This window comes from Cannabis sativa, chromosome 2, assembly GCF_029168945.1.
Source record: "Cannabis sativa cultivar Pink pepper isolate KNU-18-1 chromosome 2, ASM2916894v1, whole genome shotgun sequence".
Classification (NCBI taxonomy): Eukaryota; Viridiplantae; Streptophyta; class Magnoliopsida; order Rosales; family Cannabaceae; genus Cannabis; species Cannabis sativa.
The window spans coordinates 24,446,486-24,468,614 of record NC_083602.1 but is presented as its reverse complement, the minus strand read 5'-3'; the positions used below and the strand labels follow the sequence as shown (position 1 = coordinate 24,468,614).

Sequence of the window (22,129 nt, the reverse complement as noted above, 5' to 3'; positions counted from 1 at the left end):
TCTTTATACCGTTGGAAAGCTCGTTCCGAGCTTTATGTGATTATTTGAATTTTAAATGCCATGAATATATTTTTTGAGTGTGGAATCAGGGGTTCACCCTTGTTGTGTAAAATCCTTATATTGTGACTAGGATTACCGGCGCCTGGTCAGGAGCACTCGGGAATTTAGAATCTCTACTTTGCGGGACATTAGGTAAGACGATAGTTAGCACGTAGAGTTATGTGCGGTGGCGCTTATATTGAAAATGGGATATGTGAGTAATTAATAACCGGGATTAGGGTTATTATCATAATTTGAGCGGTTTGATAGCCTAGGGTTATTATCCTAGTGATATATGTTGTGTAAATGCTATGCCATATTATATATATGAATATGTTGAGATTTAGAGTTATGTGTTCAAGGCATAACCAGGTTCAGTGGCGGACCCAGAATTTAAAGTGAGGGGGGGCGTAAATAAATTTAAAAAGAAAATATAAAGTGTAGTTAGTGGGAGTTGAACCTTTACCCTCTAACCTATTTACCAACTACCTTAACCATTACACCAAGGTTACTATTATGTCTATAAATATCATCTTTTAATACAAATATATGTTGTAACTAATTAAAATGCATATACATTTTTTTCTCGATTTTTTTTTCAGGGGGGGCGACTGCCCCCCCTCGCTACAATGTGGGTCCGCCCCTGACCAGGTTGGACTCGGTAACTAGAACCGAGAGAAACCATTCTAAGGCCTTATTGTAATTAGACGTGTGAGCACAATACGTACGTCTACGCTACATGGATATAAATAGGCGTGTGAGCGTAACATGCAGGTCTGTGTCATACAGGCATATGTGAATGGCATTACTAATTATATAGTGTGATAAATATGTTATCATTATTTTATACTGTCTTGCTGGGTTTGGCTCACGGGTCTACTCTGCATGAAAGGGTAAAGTTGTTTCTGATCAGCCATGAGTATGGGAGCTGAACAAAGAATGTACATGTTCAGGCCACACTAGACCAAGCGGGTTGGGGTCTACGAGTGATGTATTTTGAAACTTTGTTTTGCCGCTTAGGTCAGCCAAAGGAAAAGAACTTGTAATAATGTTTTGTAAATACTTTTGGGATCCCAACTTTTGTTACTTTTAAATTATAAGGTTTAAATTATTAATTTTCATTCCGTTTATTAATAAAGTTTAATTTCCGCACTTATTTTACTAGTAATCCCGATTAGGGAATTAGCGTTTCACAAGTTTATTGGGTAGCGTGCCTGATTATTTAGGGCGTTACAACAACTCTCCTCTCGCTTTGCACATTTTCAAATGGTTAAAAATTACAAATAGGTATTTTTGATCCCATTTATAGGATTGTCGAAGGGTATAATGCTATTTAATTTCAAATATTTCATTCCCCCACCCCCCAAAAAAAAGCAAAAAAGTAATCATTACAAGAATTGTGTAACCATCAGTGCACGATCCCCAAGATGCGATTTCTAAGGAAAAATAACTAATGCAGAGATTTGAAAGGATAAGGAAGGATTTGCACACTTCGGGGCAGAACTGATGTCATATCCATGTAGGTACGTGGGTACAAACGTGTGTCACCTAGTCGTGCAAATTGCAAGGTCTAGAAAGTCCTCATACAACCAAAAGTTTCCACGCAGACTTGGGGGCAAATGTTACCCTAAAATTTGCACTGATATGTAACACCTGGCAAGCTAACAAGTGGTAAGGAGATTGACCCTGTGTGGAATATGACACCAGTTTGTACCGACCAGACCAGATGATGCTAAATGGCTGACCGGGGCATTTGTTGAAGATATGTCAAGATACATTCTTTAATTGGTTCCACAATAATGGGCCAATTGATATCCCTATTTCCATGGGATTTGATTTAACAAATGGAGAAAAGGGGATTCACATTCAAACCATTTTTAATTTATTTCCAATTTTTTTTGGGTAACTTATGTATTCATTATTCCTTATATAGTGAGGTCAAATCACTATTTAGGGACTTCGATTGTCACGTGCTAAGAACAGAGAGAACACTCTGAAATATTTGTAACATTTTTAAGGGATATTGAGAAACTCACTTCATCACACCTTGTTATCTTGATATTCATTCTAAAAGTAATACAACAAAAAAAGGAATAGACTATTACTGTTAAAAGAGGACGAACCTCTATAAAATTCGTAACATTTACAATTTTTCATAATCCTTGTTATGATTCAAATGCTTACATTATCGCTTTATTGACTCAACGTTGTTGACTAGAAACGAAGTCAACAACAAGTACCAATAGAAACTATCAATCGAAAAATGGAGGAATGAAAAAAAAAAAAAAGAGTAATGTTCGATACATACTTAAAATAAGTGTATAATTTAAGTGTGTTCCAATCATTTTTCTTTTAAAAAAAAAAAAACTATTTTTTCGCGTGAAAAAAAACCCTACCCTATAATTTAAGAAAAAAAGTCAAATATAACAACATTAAAAAAATTATTACACTTCACACCACGTTATAAGCTTGTACAACGCACCGTTTCAACCAATCAATTGCAAGAAAAAATGCCCTTATGAGTATGAGAAAATACTATGCCCTCTCCTAAGAAAAATCATATAAATATATATATCTATTCTATATAAAATATGGCTATGTAACAGAATTCTTGATTTAACGATATTTTTTTTTTATTTCCAATTAACTTCAATAGAATATTCTATTATTTGACATAATATTCTTTATTAATTTTATAATAATATTATTATATATATTTAAAAATAAAATTATATAGATATTTTATATAAAGAAATTTAAATTTAAATTTAAAATACTTGAAATATTATAGATATTTTTAATCATATTTTTAAATTTATTAGTTTAACTTTAAATTAAAATAAAAAGAAAAATTATGTAAATATTTTATATAAAGAAATTTAAATTTAAAATATTATAAATATTTTTTATCATATTTTTAACTTTATTATTATTTTTGTAAAATTTGGGAATAAAAATATTTATATTAAATTTAAGAATCCAATCTACATATAGACACACTTAAATTTGGTTATGTGAGTTTTGGTTAATTAAGAATATAATAAATTACAATATATACATTATTACATACGTTACCTGATTAAATTTTTTTAAAAAATACGTATATATAATCACATTTAAATATCACACTAATGTAGCAATAGCTAAAAAACAATTTTAAAGATCAAAATCTCAAACTACATTTCAAAAATAAAAAAAAAAATACATTATTTAATTAAAAAAATTAAAGTATTGTACTTAACATCACCTAATTGAACTTAATTATAAAGAAAACTAATTATACGTGCATTGCACGTAACATCAACCTAGTATAAATCTATTCTATATAAAGTGTGCATATATAACTGAAATTCTTGGTTTATGAGAAATTCATGGGTCACTTTTAATTTTTATTTAATAAAATAATAAAATAAATCCTATTAATATTTGAACTGATATTTAATAAAATAATAATAAAATAAATCCTATTAATATTTGAACTGATATTAAATATTGGAGAATCACAACCCATTTAAAAAGAAAACAACCGGGGATTAATTTCAAAAATAGCTATTCCCTTTTCAATTCAAAGCCCGAGATTTGTTCGTCACTTTCTCGAGAAAATCTAATCCCAATTCGCCACGTTGCTGAGTGTGGAAGCCGAGTATTATGTCGTCCAAGTACTTGCCTTACTCCAACAAAGATATCAACCGACAACGCCAAGTTCCGTCATCGTTCCTGGTTCAAGGTTTATTCAACATTAAATTCTTACTATTCTGTTGATGATGATTATAATGCTCGCTGAATTGTGTAGTTTCTATGTTTGTATATTCATAAATTGGAGATTTTGGTTGGTTTTGATATGCGTTTTCATGGTTTTGCTTGGTTATTGATAGAAATTATTAGAATTGTGGTGGTTGGCCGAGCTTCTGCAATTGAAACAGGGACAAAGCTTTACATATCAAATTTAGAATATGGTGTTTCAAACGAGGATATTAAGGTTACTTTCCCCATTATTTCTAATTATATTTTTTCCCTTCATATATACATACATGTATTAGTTTTAAATAAACATTTTATATTATTCTTTGTTTATTCTGAGATCATATAATTACGATTATTACGTTCTGTAATCTATACTTTTTTTATTTTTGAAATATTAAACTGCACAGTATTATATTGAATTTATTTTTTGCAATATTGATCGTAACACTTCTTCCCTGATTTGTAATTATTAATGAGAGGGAAATTTAGTCATCCTTACCAGTTGGTTGTTACATATTTTGCTATTGTAGGAGACTTTGTCGGCTTTCTTAGTAGATAGTTACTACATTTAGTGTTTTACTGAGTTCTGATTAATTGTGTTGTTGGTACATGTCATTATGAGTATAGCAAAAAATATAATATCAATTACTAGGGCTGAGAGGGCTCTCCCCAATCTTTTCTTGGATACAGCACATACAGCATGTATCAAGGTGGGTGATATTAAATCAATAATTCGATGCAGATGCGTGTGTAAGATTTGGTTCTCCGTCCTGGATTCAATTTACTATCAACACAAAAAGTTACTTCATGATTATGAATCTATTGATAATACTCCATTTACTTTCATATTTAAAAGCGATACCCCTAGAAAAATAAAAGAACCATTCTATGAGTATATTTCCAATGAATCACGAATTCTCCATCATAATAATCACATACTAAGTGATCACCATTATCTTCACTTTTTACCACATAGATATTTTCGTATATTAGCCACATGTGATGATTTGTTATGCCATAAAATAGAAAGATCAGGTATATATATCAAAACTAAGAGCTCGGTTCATATTAGGACTTCTATAGAGACAAGTATAAAAAAAAAAAAAAATGAAAGAAAAATCATTAATTTGCTTCTTCTTCTTCGTACATAAACAATCACTCAATCCAATTGTCAAACCACTAATGAAACAAAATTACTGATAGAAGAAACCCAAACTCTATAATCAGATTAGACTTTTTTTATTATTATTGATATGAGTTCTATCACTTTCTTTATTGTTATCTAATTTGTATAAATTGTATTGGTATTACAAATATACAATACTTTAAATTGCATTGGTTCTACAAAAATACATTACCTTTTTTTTTTTGAAGAAATACATTACCTAAAACAAAAACTATATATAACAATACTTTCAAACTATCTTATTTACGTTTTAAATCTTTATATATTAAAATTTAATTTGAAAAAACTTAAAAAACAAAAATAAAGTAAAAACGTAAGAAAAAGGAAGATTTAAATAAGATAGTTTGAAGATATTCTTCCATTAATAAATTAATAATAAATAATTATTAAAATTTCATATAATTAGAATATATATATAGAGATATTTGTGATAGAAAAAAAATTATAAAAAATAAAGTAAAAAAATCTTTTTTCAATATGATATTTTTTTAAATCCAAAAAATTAACAATTTTTTTTTTTTAAATTAACAATCTTTTTTAAAAAAAAATGAACAATTTTTTAAACGGTTATTAGTTTTCAATAATAATATATTTGTTAAACAAGATAAAAAAAATAATATAAATAACAAACAAATAGGAAACGAATATTTTTTCACATTTTGAAAAAAGAAGAAACTGCCTATAAATATAAAATCTAAAGAACTAAATCCTCACTTGGAAACAAGCAAGAACTTCCTCTGATCAAATCAAAGCTTATGTTAGTCCACATTCTTTCATTTTTTTTGTTATCAGTTTAGAAATTTTTGAAAAATATGTTTATGTTTATAGGAAGAGTAACTACATTCTTTTTTTTTTCTTTTTACTTTGTTATCAGATTAAATTTTTAGAAATATATGTTTTCTTTTTCGTTCTTTTCTTTCCAAGATTATGATATTTTGATTTTTCTTGATGTCGATTAAATTGCATGGCACTGATAATAATGACTTTTGTATTTGAAATTCGTTTGATAAATGTAAAAAAGAGTTAAGAGAGGTTTGAGGCATCATGTTGATCAAATTGCATGGCACTGATTTGATAATGACTTTTGTATACAAAAATTATACTATTATCTCTATCAAAGAAAATGAAGATTGAAATCCACCAATGACTATCATTAGTTTTCTTATCTACAATTTTTAGACTAATGCTATCTTCAATTAGCAACAATTTAGAGATTGATTTTTAATTTTCTTTTTATCTTACCTCCATTTAAGTAATGTTTCTTTAAATATTGGAACATCAATTTTGAGTTTATTTTTGGATTAAATTAAGAATATATTTAAATCATTAAGCTTTCTTAAACACTAATATATTGCATTCAGTATTCAATAATAATCTCACTTTCGAATAACATAGAAAAAACCTAGCATAAAATTTAATATACGTGCCTCGCACGTAGTTTTTTGCTAATATATAGATAAATCTTAATATATAGATGAACAATATCTATTCTATATAAAGTGTGCTTATATAACTGAAATTCTTGGTTTTTGAGAAATTTATGGGTGACTTTTAATTTTTATTTAATAAAATAATAAAATATTATTTATACATAATAAAATAATAATAAAACAAATACTATTAATATTTGAACTGATATTAAATATTCTACCATCACACCCCATTTAAAAAGAAAATGTCACTTGAGTCACCTCTGCCGTCAACTAAATCAGGGTTATGACTCAAGAATGGGCGACCTAATTTATCAAACAATGAAGATCAGGAAAAAAGGAAAATATAAAGATATCGGCAGCGACGAGGATGATGATGGAAAGAGAGCAAAACCAGGTTTATCCGACGGTGAGAAGAACATAGCGAGGTACCTCAGGTCCATGGAAGTATTTAAGCGTCAGAATTACCATCCCCACCATCAACGGCAGGGAGATCATAGTGCTATTTATAATTAAATCTAACAATTTTAAAAAGAATGGCTGCGATTATAGTGCTATTTATAATTAAATCTATATAATTCAATCACAAGTATTTGGTTACATAAAAAGTGCAAGTCGAAAAGCATATATGCTAAACATAAGCATAAGCTAACCTGTTCATCATTTCGTTCCCTAATACTTTTAACCAAACCAAAAATGAATGTATCGACAAAATGTGGCTCATTGCTCCTCCAGCAACATTCAATTATTTCACAGCTGTATCGAACCTATAAAGACCACAAACGATTTAGCAAGCCAAAATTAGCCTGCAGTGACTTCATAATTTGTCATTATGCTGGAGAAATAAGTGTGAAATTTAATAGACTTATTGTAAAATACTTTGATTCATTCATTCATTCATTCTGTTTTCTTTAATTATATTTCTGTTTGGTTCATGAGCAAATATGATGGAAAATCACACTCATACACAGATAAAGGGAAAGAAAGAGAGTGTGGCTATGATTTGTCTTGGGATTTTGGGATTTTCAATATAATAAAATTTTTTACAAGTTCGATAATGGAGGCGCAAAACTTGGGGTTTCATGGTGTCCTCCGGTGGTGGAGCCGATTTGGACTATGAGATTTAACTGCATATGATCGATTACACGGTGGAGTTTATTTTTTTCGTAGAGGTTGACATCTGATCTGGGTTTGTTCCCAATTTCTCTTTCAGGTACTTGATCACGTGCCTTCCCAACATTTTTTTTTTCATCTTCAAGACTAGCTTCATCATCCCCTGTAACTCCAGAAACTCAACCTTCCTTTTCTCTAATACAAACAACACTAATCTCAAATTCAAGAGTTTCACAGAATGAGTACTCTTTTTCTTGGACCCAATAGTTTAAATTTGGAGTCCAACAAAAGTTTCAACGTTGATTGTGATGAAAATAAGGCCACGTGTTTGTTTTACTTAAATATAAGAGCATTTTTTTTTAAACATTTACACTAAAAACAAAAATAAAATTACTATAAAAAATAAATGACAAATTATAGTCTTTTTATCCAGTAATGTTATTTATTAATTTTTTTTTTTTTTTGAAAGAGTTCTTTTTGGAGAAGAATAATAATATTGTAAAAAAATGAATTAGCAAAAAACATGAATAAAATAAAATGTAAGAACAATTCTTAATTTTCAGTAATAAAATTTTTAAATAATTTTTTTAACAACAAATTTCATAATATGTTTATTAGTATGTTTATTAATTTAATAAGTTGATTTTTTTAATTAAATAAATTATGCACATCATGTCTAATCATTCTAAATGAAAATACATTACTGTTTGCTGGAACACCGCTGCTTGCTTTGTCGACACTACCATATTCAATTTATCAACGAAAAAATGGACAATCCAGTTATGTGCGGACCCGGCTAGAATAAAAGTGTAAAATACAAAAATTACACTATTGTTTATATCGAAGCAAATGAAGATTGAAATCCACCAATGAGTATCATTACTTTTCTTATCTACAATTTTTAGCCAAATGCTATCTTCAATTATCAATAATTTAGAGATTGATTTTTAATTTTCTTTTTATCTTACACCCATTTAAGAACATATTTAAATCATCAAGGTTTCTTACTAATATATTGCATTCGGTATTCACTTTTAATTAACAACATTATAAACTATAATATTTAGATACACATAATTATAATCTCACCTAATAACTAATAATATTTTTTTCTTAATTTTTAATTGTATCACTTTCAAATAATATAGACAAAAACTAGCATAAAATTTAATATACGTAGCTTTTTGCTAGTATAGTATAAAATAAGTATTGTTGACACGTAAATACGTCTTTAAAATTTCTCTTAACACAATATAAATAGATCTGGTTAAAGTTGCTCAATTGGATATACCAACCTACACATCAAGGTGAAATTGGACAAGGCAAAATAAGAGAAAATAGAACAACCGTGTTTTCTCTAGCAAAAGTGGCCATAAAAACCACAAATTATTTTGTTTGTTTTTCAATTCTTTGTTTTATCAAATACAAATTAAGTCGCTTTTTCTCAAAATTTTCAAACTAAGTTGCTTACCGTCATCAATTTTATAAGCTTCTGCAATTTGGAGACCAAACCACTGCACGTACAACTCTATTTGGACCTGTCAATCATCAAATGAATCAGTTAAAATTACTAATTATGCGTCTGTTTATTAAGTTAATATACATACATACATACATACATACATAGATGTCCTTCATAACAGTACTTCAAGCTTTAAGTCTAAAATCTGCGCTTACTATCTTTTCTTCTCAAAGTATGTCCCCCAAATAAAAATACATACCTGGGTATCTAGGAAAAAGGTTATTATGATAAATAATCACAACAATGACTTCCAAAATTTTATTCTCTAATCGCTTTATTGGTAATGCAATATAATGGTAAGAAGGAAAACAAAATTTGTATTGTTCAGCCTATGTAAATGATCTTGTCTATTGTTGTTTGTTGGTAAGATCGCTGGGTGAAGAGTCATCATTTTCGCATTGCTCTAAGAACTCGTTGAAAGCAGGGTTATAAGCAGCAGCTAATCGAAGATAATCAGCAGCTTCTTTCCTGCGACCCTCGTTGTATAAAGCACTGAAAAAGAAGGGCCTTAATAAATATGAAAAATGAACTTAATATGGGAAAATAATCTATTGCGCAATACAAATGTTCACATAGCTTGTAACTATTTTCACTACCTTGAAAGCATTAATAATCCATCAAAGTAGTGAGTTTTGCACACTGGATGCTCTGGTTCTTTCATTCTTCCAATCCTTTCCAAATGTATTAGCCCTTCCTTGACGTTTCCCTATTTCATACACAAGTAAGTAGGCAGTGAAAAAAAAGAAAAAAGGTTTGATCTCTACCATACTACTATTAAAAAAAATGTGTTGATAGTGCGGTATCCATTTTAAAGGTTATTCCATAGCAAGTTTTGTAAATAGTCTGCACCTGCCGAATATGGAGAGAACCAGCCCAATTAGAGGCACGGATTAAATCAGAAATATCTGCAACTTCTGTAAGATGGCCAGCAAGTAAGAGCTGATGCAAGAAAGCACTTTCTGATTAATGAATTATCAATGGACAAAGAACATAAAACATGGTATGAACCTAATCTTAAATATGCAAATTAAAATGACAGGTGTTGGTTTACATGATGCGCCCAAACAGACAAGATGGAATATCCTGAACTCTCAGTCAAATATTGCAAGCAAAGCAATTTTTACTCGGAAAATTAATTGACTCATACATAACACCGTGCAAGCTTAACAAGCGAAAATTGCGTAATGCGAAAATGAATGCAGAGTCCCAGACCTTTGAAACGGCACGCTCCATGTATTCAATAGCCTCTGAAAGCAGTCCCTTCTGCATTAGAGTCTGACCCATGAGAATTAAACCCCTAGCATTCTCAGGATCTTTGGAGAGTGCCAGTCTGCAATTAAAAAGACATTATAATTTAATTTGGCAGCTATGGACAAATCTACTAAGCTAACATAAAGAAGTTAAGGCAAAAATAAAAATGCAGATTGGAAGATCAGCATTTACTGTAGTATAGGAATTGCTCTTTCTATATGTTGTTTCGATAATAGTTGGGTGGAAAGCTGCCCACAGTCCCAGACATAAAGATTCGACAAAACTTCAATTAGTATCCGATGTTAACATAGCTTGCAAGGTAAAAGCATAGGTTCACTAACGTTAAGCAATTCTAGTGGAGAGAGGGCTTCCAAAGATGTTTGGTGCGGTTTTTTAGGTTCACTTGCAGTTATAGCAGGAGCAGTAACACTTGAATCTGCAGAATTAAGATATTTCTCGACTGGTAGTCCTAGCTTTGCACGCACAACAGGATGTTTGAGGAGAAAATGCTGCAAGGTCATCAAAGAACTTTCACATCAGGACATTTATTGAGATGCTTACACTGCGGTGTGCAGCAAGACCTAGATTATTATTGGAGTGTCAGTATTATAAAGTTCATTTTCTAATCAAAATCCGATTTCCAAATTCCAAATAATCAATTTCAACATGTTACAATTTCAAAAAGTTGTTTCATCAAAACTCCACAGCCTTTTCTTTTTTTTTTTCCCTTTACGGGTAGAAAGTGATTTAGTTTCATTTTGGAATTGGGAACTAGAAAAAGTACTCCTGAGGTGTTATCAAAAAAGGACCAACTTTGAATTAAAATCGATAATTTAACAATATGAGTAGTGAGAGAGTGATAATCACATAACAAAAGCCTGATAAGTAGGTAACTGGAATGATTTAGCGTTGGCTACTACTCTCCTCTCAGACAAGTAATATATGTGGTATTCCATGGATTTTCAGGTACGAAAGATAATTGAATCTGAGGACAAATACAAAGGAATGTATCTCACCAAACCAAAGATAAATAAATAACGGAACAATTGAACCATACACATTGGATATTGAGAAAACCAGAGCTCAGTTTTAAGAGCGGAGAAGGAAAATACTATTGATGCATATAGCAGAATCTTATTTGGGAAAACAATCACAAGGAACTAAGTTTAAATATAGATATGCACATATATGTGGGAAACATGAAATCAAGTCTCCAAGTATCAAGTTAATATGTTTATTAAAAAAAGAATGGACGCGGTGTGACGAATCACCTGAGTAAAAGTCAGTGAAAGATTTGTAGCCCAATAGACTTGACTTCCCTGCAAAAGAATGTAGAGAAGTAAATTATGTACTCTTTACCAGAATACTGTTATAGAGAAGAGGAAATAGATTTTCAATGCCAGATGTTTGAACATTTCAGTAATAAAGAATACATTGTATTACCCCTTTTAGATTCTATTAATGTATTTCACATTAGTTTTTAAAACAAACTTTTGCACACAGCAAATTATCCTACAGATCTACATCTTCATCAAATAAATAACTGAATTATATCACAAGCGACAACAATCTGAAGAGAAGATGTAGAAAAATTTAAAATTCTGGCATAAATTGTTAGGTACTCAGTCTCACAATTAAATTCTGCCTATTTAGTTCATTGGCAACTGATAGTCTGCTAAAAAAATGCCTTGGAATGTGAGTAATATGATCCAATATAGTAAATCCTAAACATACATATGCATAACAATATAATAAGTTACCTGGGGGACACAATAACAGATACAAAGGATAGGTAGAGTCATGAAATCCAAGCCGAGCTTGTAATACTGCACAAGGTTTACAGGTCAAATCACTTCTAGAAATAAAAATACTTTTTAAAATGGCTAAAAAACCAGTGCCCTCCAACTGATTAAAATATAAAACTAATAAGAGACATGCCTCTCAAGAGAAAAGCAAGTAATAAGACAACACAGTGAAATTCAACTACTTCAAAGATATACAAACTGATATAATACATCCCCTGATCAGGAGAACATTGTGCACCTTAACTTGATTATAACTGATTAGATAAATGCAACTTGGATGAAAAACAAGTAACATGATACAGCATTCTCACCAAAAAAATAAAAATAAAAAATATGACTTGTATAGTTGTGACTACTTACTTTTACTGCTACGTCGAGTAGACCAGTTGTTTCTTTAACAGAAGATCTTCTAAAAGAGTTCTGAAAATTAAATAAACTAATCAGAATTGAGCTATGTTTTTTTTTTAGCAGCAACATCATCTATGTTCGTAAAGAATTTGTATTTACCAGCCATTACTTTACAAGAAACATAAAGATGTTTCTATTTTTGCTTATCTGCTTTTCTAGTTTTGTGTCATTCATGAACAATTGATTCTAAAACCAACCATTCAGAGACAATCCTATCATCATCTCTACTGGGTAGGAAACCATTGAGGGATTCAACCACTTTACTAAAAAGGAAGTTTCATACTTATATATATTAATAACCCAATTAAGTACCTGAACATTGGCATAGTGCAAACCAGCAATAACTAATGGAAATATGGAGCCTAAAACTCCATGCGAGAATTCAGTTAAATTATGGAACCAAAGAGCACCACCCTGAAATGAAAGTCACAAAAATTTCATGTTAATCAAACAAAATCATGAATGACGTGATTAAAAAATCTTTGTAGAATTAGACAATATCCATGCATGGCAATGAATACAAGCTTTCAAATGAACTAAATAATTCACAACATTATTAGGAAACATCAAAGATACCCATGAATGGCAAATGAGAAGAAGATAACACAACCTCCTCGCAATAATCAAATACAATAAACTTATTAAAGCTAGCAATGTTATAACAATAAGAAACCTCCCCAACTCAAAAAAAAAAATGTAATAGTAATAAACTTTTTTAATTGCTCTATGTTCTGGCTACAATAGCTCTATGTTTTTCACATTCAAGGAAAAACCAAAAGAGTGAACTTCATTGGTGCTTTGGCCCTAAAAACTTGAAATCCAAATTATCATCATCGTTTGTAAAAGTTTCCATGAACTTATAGTAGATTTATGAGACTTACACAATCAAACCCAGGGTGATGATTCAGAGACATTTTTCGTATACTAGTCATCCACAATAAGAAGCATGGGATCTGCATACAAATTCAACAACAAGAAAAGAGGAATTACCAGTAGAACTTATCAAAAACTAACGCCACTTTCATAGTTTTAAGAATTTAATTACCTGGAAACAAGCGTATGGAAGCAGCCACAAAAGTGAGGGCTTCTTATAAGCTTGCCTTTTCTCCCGAGAGAGCGAATTGGGATCAGAATGACTCTGTTCAGAGGGTCCTATGAAGGTGATAAGAAGAAAAGTAAGTTAATTATATGATATGCAGACACCTACAACATAAGAAGAAGATGATGGTGGTGAATACTGAAAAATTTAAGTGTAGCTACAATCAGTACAAGAGGATTAGACAAATGAACTCACGGTGACCCAATTGAGTGATTAACCCACAAATTGAAGAGAAAAATCAAAATCTCACATTGATTGATAACTCACTAATTTGATTCAACTTGCGAAGTTGCAAGACCAGAATAGGGAACAGAACAACTCTGAGACTCAATGTAGAGAAAGCAATAACTATCCACCTGTAATTACAATAACATATTCAATATTCAAAGAAATACGTAAGTAAAGCAAAAGAGTCTTGCTTCACAATGATAATAATGATGAAAACATCAAAACTTTCTCAGTAACGAAACTCAGTTAAACCTCACCAAGGTAAGCCAGTAAGGTCATGAAACCCATCAAGTATTGAAATGACCACTCGAACTGGAAGGATCGATTCATCATTACCAATTACTGAGGCGGCATCCATCATAGTAGACTCGGGCAACTTAGTGATGAAATTGATATCAAAATCTTCGGCTCTTCCGTACTCCGAATCATCTCCAGAACGAGTGAAAATAGTTCGAGAGTATAACAAACCAGGAGCCCCCAATAATGAGTACGGACTACTTGACAAGAGGCTGGGTCTGCGATGATGGGAAGAACACGGGAGAGGGCTAGTGGCATTGCAAGAGTTAGGGTCGGGAATAGGATTGATGAGAATGGGATATTCATATGCATGAGAGAGAGTAGAGAGATAGGTTGCTGGAACAGAACGGCGGACGCGGTTGAGAATTTTGTAGGTCGCCATTGACGCCCAAATTTGGACGAGCTCCTCTTTCTTTCAAACCATGAAGAAGAAGAAGGAATTTGGTATTAATTTGTGCTGTATGTATAATAATTTTAAAAAAATTTACATCACAATATAATTTTTTTTGTTGCTAGGATATGAAAATACTTTTTTTTTATTATGGATAACAAATAATAAAATTACAAATTAATAACAAAAATACTAAAACTACATATAAATATAAATAGCAAATATAATCACTATCTAATAATTTTTCATATATATAGGGCAAGATTATAGTAGGACCTAACAAAAATAGGAATTTTTTTTTACCATTAATTTTAGATCATATGGTTATTATGAAGTAAGGTGTATACTCTTACGATAAGACTGCTTGTATACAATTAAAAATTTATACTTATTATAATAATATTTGATAGTATATTTATTTTTTAAAAAATAAAATGATATTAATAATTAAAAATTTTATTATTGAATTATTATTTTTAAAAGGTTAATTTGAATTGTAAGTATTTTTTTAAAAAATAATTTTACTTACAAAATTTACTATCAATTTTTTTATACTATTAGTTAACTATAACAAAATTAATTACTTAAATACTTTTACCATTAATTTATTAACAAATATAGTTCTTCCATAATTATCTTTTAAATTATTTTGCTTTAATATTTTATAAAATTATGTAGTAATATTTTTATTGTAAATGTTTCATTATTATTTTTTTTATCAAGAAAGACATTTTTATTAATATAATCAAGACAATTATATCCACAAGGAATTTCTCTTTAAAACGAAAATTTACAACTCTTTTACATTTTTAAGAACAATTTTATTTATGCTAGACAACTTCTTGTAAGTGTTGTTGTTGAGCTCAATAAACTTTTTTGAATTTCCAAAAAAAAAAAAATTAAATCTACTCTTGAGTTTTTCTTTAATGTCACTATCTATACATCTGGGATTCACATTTTTTCTTATTTATACACAAATTTTAATATACTCTTATGAACATTATATAATTTTTATGATACTTTTTAATATATATTTTTTATTTTTAAAATTATATGTTTTTTTAGAAATATAACTGTTTTTTTTTCAATTGCAAAAAAAAAAAAGAACAAAGAACAAAGCTTATCAACTTGAAGCAAAAAAAAAAAAAAAATCAGCCCCGAACAAAATTTGCCTGGCGTGGTACACTGTGTGGACTAAATATGTTTTATAAAAAGAAATATTAAAATTTTGATTTAAAATCAAAAAATTATTGAAATTTTCATAAAAGCGAAAAAAAAATAATAAATAATGTGAACATAATCTGCTACAACTCTTTAATGGAATAATGTCTACATTTTACTTTTTCTAATTTTTCATTAGTTTAATTTATTACTCCATAACCATAAGTCTTACCCTAGAATAAAAAGTGCAAAATCCAAATATTACACTATGGTCTCCGCTGAAGCAAAAGAAAATTAGAAACCATCAATTATGATAATTTTTATTTTTCTTTTCTACAATATTTATTCAAAAAATTTCTTCAATTATCAACACTTCATGTCAAAAAAAATAAATAAATAATTTTTTTTTTGTCTTTTTTCACAATTTTACACAGTGTTTACTTTATGATTTTAGCATTCTGTTATTGTTTTTAAAATAACTTATAAATAATTTGCAATTGAATTATCATGAAATGTGTTAGACCGTTTTTTTTAAATCAATAACAATAACATTGCATACAATATTTATTTTAAAGTTCCAAACTTACAATACTATCATTGAATAAATAAAAATAACTCTATAGAATAGTTAATATTAATCTATACTGACTTAATTACTTTATATTAAAACAAATTCAATTAAACTATAAAAATAAATTAAATTACATATATCTATATATATAATATGTTATATCATTTATAATAGACTTATATAACACTTAAAATAAAACTAATTATATGTGTCTTGCACATAGATTTGATCTAAAATAAAACTATAACCCGAAAAGTGTTAGATCTTGATTTCAAAATATAATTAATAATTTTTTTTTAATTATTTATTGTATCATTACACAAAGAATAAAACTAAGTATACGTGCTTTGCACGTCATTTTCTTCTAGTATATATATATATATATATATATATATATATATATATCATCAATATAGGATTCAAGTTAAGCTTCGCTTCTAATAGAGAATTTAATCCTTATCTCCTCAATGTGCTTTTTTGCATGAATCTCCATATGCATTTTTATAGAAGACTTTCAAATTAAATAAAAATCTATTTATAAAACAATATATAACAAAAAAAAAATTCATCTATTTCTATTCTATATAAAATGTGGCTATATAACAGAATTTTTGGCTTATGAGAAATTATTGGGTGACTTCTTTTTAAATAAAAAAAATAACAAATTATTAGATGTTGCCACGTAAAGGTCAGCATCCATGTAGTTAGTTAAACTTAAATATAATTAATTCACCTAAAGTGTTGCAATTAATAATAAATTTGTTCATATTGTTTATTTTTTTATTAAAAATTATTTTCAAATTTTGATGTTTAGAATTAATTAAATTTAAATATTTTGATAGTTTAACCAGAGCATTTTCATTAATTCTGAAGATAAATTTAGGACGAATAATATTTTTTTAATAACTATTACAAAGTATAATAGTAATGTTTGTTTTTATTTAAATCACTATTATGCTTTCAAATTTCAATAATTATCACTACATTGAATATTATTAATTTTAAAATTATAATATTAAAAAAAAAAACTAAAAACTAAAATGAAATTAACATATGTGACTTGCGACGTAACATCTATTTAATATATATATATATAATATAAAAAATAGTGATCAAGAATACTTACCTTTAATATAAAATTGATTTGTGTTGTTGATTGTGTTGGATATATTTTACTAGGATCTAGATTTACTAACAAGTATGTTTCATTAACATCCTAATATGAGTTCTAAAACAATAAAATTAAACACATATAAAGTTTAGGAAACCTTACATTGGGTGCAGCGGAATATAATGACTCCTTCCGTTCAGATATCTAGCCCTTGATTCCTTTTTGTAGCAGAGCATCACCAAGATCTGAACCTGGATCTCTTTCTCTCCTTCCTTTAATGCTGAATCTCCTTCTTGTTGGTTGATTTTCCACAGTCTTACACACTATGATTGAGATATCACTTGATGTGTGTGGGCACTCACTCATTCACTCAAGAATTTCGAAATTTAGAGAAGAAAAGAAGAGAGAAGGTGGCGGCTAGAAATTTTCTGTGAAGAAATGAGATGTATCATCTTTTTCTGAAGCCATCACTACCTATTTATAAGTAACCACCTAGGTTTAAGTTAGAATTATTTGACATTAAAATAATGAAAAAATAAATGATAAAACCCTATAAGTGTGGCCAGCCATGAGCTTTGGATAATGGGCCTCACTTATGCAATTTTGCTGTTTTATCATTTCTGCATCTCATTTTCTCAAAAACGCCAATTTTCAAATTCAACCATTTAAATGCCAATTCTAATTATTTAATAACTAAAAATTAATTATTAAATAATATTATCATTTAATATATTTATTAATTAGACATATAAAGTCTCTTAATTAATAAATAACCCTAGAATATCTTTTCTTTACAATTTTGCCCTTGCTTAGTGAAAATTCATAAACTAGACATAATCTAACCTTAGAATTATAATTGATTAATCAAAATCAATTAACTGAGTCTTACAAGCAGTATGGTCTCAACTAGTATGGGGACAATGGGTCTATATATCCGAGCTTCCAATAAGGAGATCAAGAATTTATATCTTAAATTCACTGACTGATTAATTCTTCGTTGAATCCACGCATAGAACTGAGAATTGCACTCTCAGTATATAGAACGCTCTATATGTTCCACGATATAGAAACGTTATTAGTTATCCATTGTTATGATCCTAATTTGATCAATGATCCTCAAATAGATGATCTACATTGAATAGGCACTAAGTTACCGTTGCACCTTCAATGTATTTTATCCTTAAAACACTTAGCTCCGTATAAATGATATTTCAGCGAAGTGAAACGAGATTTCCACCATTTATCTCTGTTTAGCCAAGCTCGAAGGATATCATCGTTTCACTTCTAAATTCCTATAGAAGTTATAGATTCCATATTTATGGTAGCGCTCCCACTCAATCATACTATCATGTTCCCAAAATGTACGTATCACCCTGACCCAAAAGTAAGCTTAACTAAAAAATCAAAGAACATGTATAATACTCTTGAGATCGAACCTAAACATATCAGGATTAAGATCATTTGATCTAGGATCAACAGGTGATATTGAATTGAATAGATATTACGGTAAATTTTAATATATCTAATCAAAGTTCAATATCGGTCTCTTCCGATGTATACTCCATACATCCGATGCTGGTAAACTTTGCCAAGGTCCTGGAAATGACATAACACTTATCCAAGGTGTAAGAATACCTATCGTTGATTATCATGTCAGTCTAAATCCAGTGAGCTGACAAATCAGGGAATAAACTTTTGAACATATAATTAAGATTATATTCCACTGTGTTGACAACACTATAATCATTAACAAATTGATATGTTTTGGACTTAAATAGAATTCATACATTATGTAAATAATCATGAAATAAATCATGTGAACCATGCAACATTAAATGTTATTTTCGATCTTTATTAATAAGTAAATCTGATTATATTGAAATGAGTTTTATTTAGGGCATAAAACCCAACAGATTGATCCAATAATATTGATTGATATTTAGTATGAAATTCTCTATTTATATACGTACCATATTGCATGATTAGTAGTTGTAAAGTATTTATTAATTATATCAATTAATTAAAAAATATAAAATTAGAAGAAAAAACTACATTAAGTAATCAATAAATTTCTCATTGATTTCGATGTAAGTAGAATACGTATGGGTGATATTGATTTAATTAACTCTATAAGTGAAGAAGTAGTAAAGTTTGAGTGTATATTTAATTCAGATGTTACAACTTTTTAATATTATTAGATGAAAAAAATATAAAAAAAAAACTACAAAATAAAATAAAAATTAGAAGAAGATCAAGTCACCTCACTTATTTTTGTTTCAAGATTATATGTAGATATAAAAATTTACAATAGACAGATAGCTTAGAAGACAAACTTAAAATAAAATAATAATTGAAATTAAGTATTAATAATTAAAAACGTCAAAAAAATTATTCAAATAATTAAGTTTATCAATAACAAAAAAAAAATTCTCAAAATAATAATTTGTTTAAAAGTCAAATAATTAAAATTAATAAAAAAAAAATACTACATACATTATTTTCAATATATTTATTATATGGTCTAAGTCATACAAATAAAAAAGCATCATTAAATTAATATAAATGTATGTGATTTAAATAGTTAAGATAATGAAAACCTAAAGCTCATGATTGATTGAAGGAGAAAAATATATTAAAAATTATTTATTCATTATAAAAATTTATAAAAATAAAATTTTAAAAAAAACATCATATTAATTCTTATATAGCCTTTGTTTTTTATAAATATGTATATATATACATATATAAACTTTATGGAGAGATAGAAATTTATCATTTTTAATATACGTTTTAATTAAAAACTAAATAAAATTAAATTACTACAAAATTTTAAAGTAAAAAACATTACTAATAACATTGTTGTAAAAAAATCTATTGGAGAAGAACTTGATACTTAATTTCTGATTAAAATCCATTAATTTCTAATTAAAAACCAAATATATATCGAATTAATATAATCTTTTCAAAGCAAGAGAAAAAAACTATTCAATAATTTTGCTGTAAAATATCTATTGGAAAATAATTTGTTAATAAATAGTGTTTTCTAAGTAATCTGAAATTATAAATCGTAAAAAATTAGAAAAAAAAAACATAACAAAAGCTTTAAAAAAAAATGAACATACATTGTTAAGTAATGAAAATAAATCAACATCACGAATTAGAAAGAAAAAAAATATAATAAAAATGTCATAACTATAAGTGGAATTTGTTACAAAAAAAAAATTTATGGCAGAAAAACTTGATGCTTAATTTGTAATTAAAAACCAAATAACAATTGAAGTATATAATGTTTCAAAGAAAGAGAAAAAATTACCAAATGATTTTACTGCCAAATATCCATTAGAGAAGAATTTATCGATGAATAATCATTTCTAAAATCTAAAAATATAGATCAAATCAACAATTAGAAAGAAAAAATTAACATAACAAAAAAGAAATTAATAACAAAAACGTCAAAAATATAAGTTAGCACAAAAGTTTAACTTAGATTTGGACACTATATATAGATTTTTTTGTAGTGAAAGGATGCAATAGTTTCATTTTTTTGTTTGTTTTTAAAAGAATACAAATAGTTTTAATATGATAATTGAATATTAATATACACATAAATTATAAGAGTTATATAAGAATACAAATAGTTTTTTTAGTTAAAGAACATAAATAGTTTTAGTATAATAATATGAAATTAATATAAACATAAATGATAAGGTTTACATAAATAATTCAAATTGTTTTTTTTTTTGAAAAGAATTCAAATAGTTTTTTAGGTACAACTTTTTTTTATTTATTTTTTAAAACTCTAAATAAATAAATAGAAAAGATGAAAGGAGTCTCATGTGTAATGCCACATGATCTCTTTTAAGTTTTTCTATAAAAATATATATATATATATTGATTGAAGTATAATCATATATAATTAAAAGAGAAAGTATTTAATTTATATATATAATTATAATACTATGCAAAATGTAACGCCTTAATGCTAAGGCACGCTACAGTGCTTTTTCAATTATTGTGCAATCTTTGCTAATCAAAGAAATTTCTCGAAAAACGTGTCAAATTAAAATTTTTGCTTTAAGTATTAAACTTTGTAATATAATATAATATTTACAAATCCCGAGATCCCGATTTCAAACTTTTAAAAAATTTACTGTTTAAACTTTACATCCAAAATACACAAGTTCTGGGTCGCACAGTGACTTTCAAAATACAACTCCTAGATGTCCCGAGACCGAACACTCCAGGTCGCGCCGCTTGACATGTACAATCTCACCCGAGCTCAGGTTCATTCCTGTTCAGCCTTCGCCTTTCCTTTACCTACACATAGAAGCAGAAACTGTGAGTCAACAGACTCAGTAAGAAATGCATATAACATACCATATAATTTCTGACCTGTAAATAGGCGCCCATACACCTATTTACAGAGCTTAACAGATGAGTATGAACGTTCAATACCAGGGTACAACCACTATACCACATACACGTCGTACCTCACTGTACGAGTGTTGGTAGGGTTTATCCCGATCACTGAGTAACACTGAGTGATGTACCACACACCTTAGCATTTTCCATGCTTGTGTTGGTATCACTGTATCGTACTCACAATCACAACAATCACTGTACCAATACACTCCATAACTTATTCATACAAGTGTTGGTAGTGTTTAACATAATTCAAGCATGCATATATAAACACATATACATACATTCAGATAATCACATCATACATTATACACAGTTCTTACCTGTTTTCCGAATTCAAGTGTGCTGGCC

At 28.4% G+C, this 22,129-nt stretch overlaps 1 protein-coding gene across 4 annotated transcripts; it reads right to left on the bottom strand.

Moving 5' to 3' along the window:
• Window positions 1-8,840: 8,840 nt before the first annotated feature.
• LOC115720973 (ALBINO3-like protein 2, chloroplastic) lies at window positions 8,841-14,599 on the bottom strand. Of its 4 annotated transcripts, none has more exons than XR_009686205.1 (15): window positions 14,083-14,599; window positions 13,865-13,953; window positions 13,544-13,650; window positions 13,380-13,451; window positions 12,811-12,912; window positions 12,451-12,510; window positions 12,046-12,111; window positions 11,557-11,604; window positions 10,627-10,794; window positions 10,478-10,533; window positions 10,247-10,364; window positions 9,884-9,973; window positions 9,631-9,740; window positions 9,128-9,526; window positions 8,841-9,050 (listed from the first exon to the last, which is right to left on the bottom strand). XR_009686205.1 is itself a non-coding variant. In XM_030650196.2 (14 exons), exons 1-14 carry the CDS (start codon window positions 14,502-14,504, stop codon window positions 9,382-9,384), a joined length of 1,653 nt encoding a protein of 550 aa, XP_030506056.2. In that variant the 5' UTR covers window positions 14,505-14,599; the 3' UTR covers window positions 8,841-9,381. The 4 variants fall into 4 exon arrangements, 1 of the variants encoding a protein (XP_030506056.2); XR_009686203.1 differs by having other exon boundaries at window positions 9,132-9,526; XR_009686204.1 differs by having other exon boundaries at window positions 9,136-9,526.
• Window positions 14,600-22,129: the final 7,530 nt, after the last annotated feature.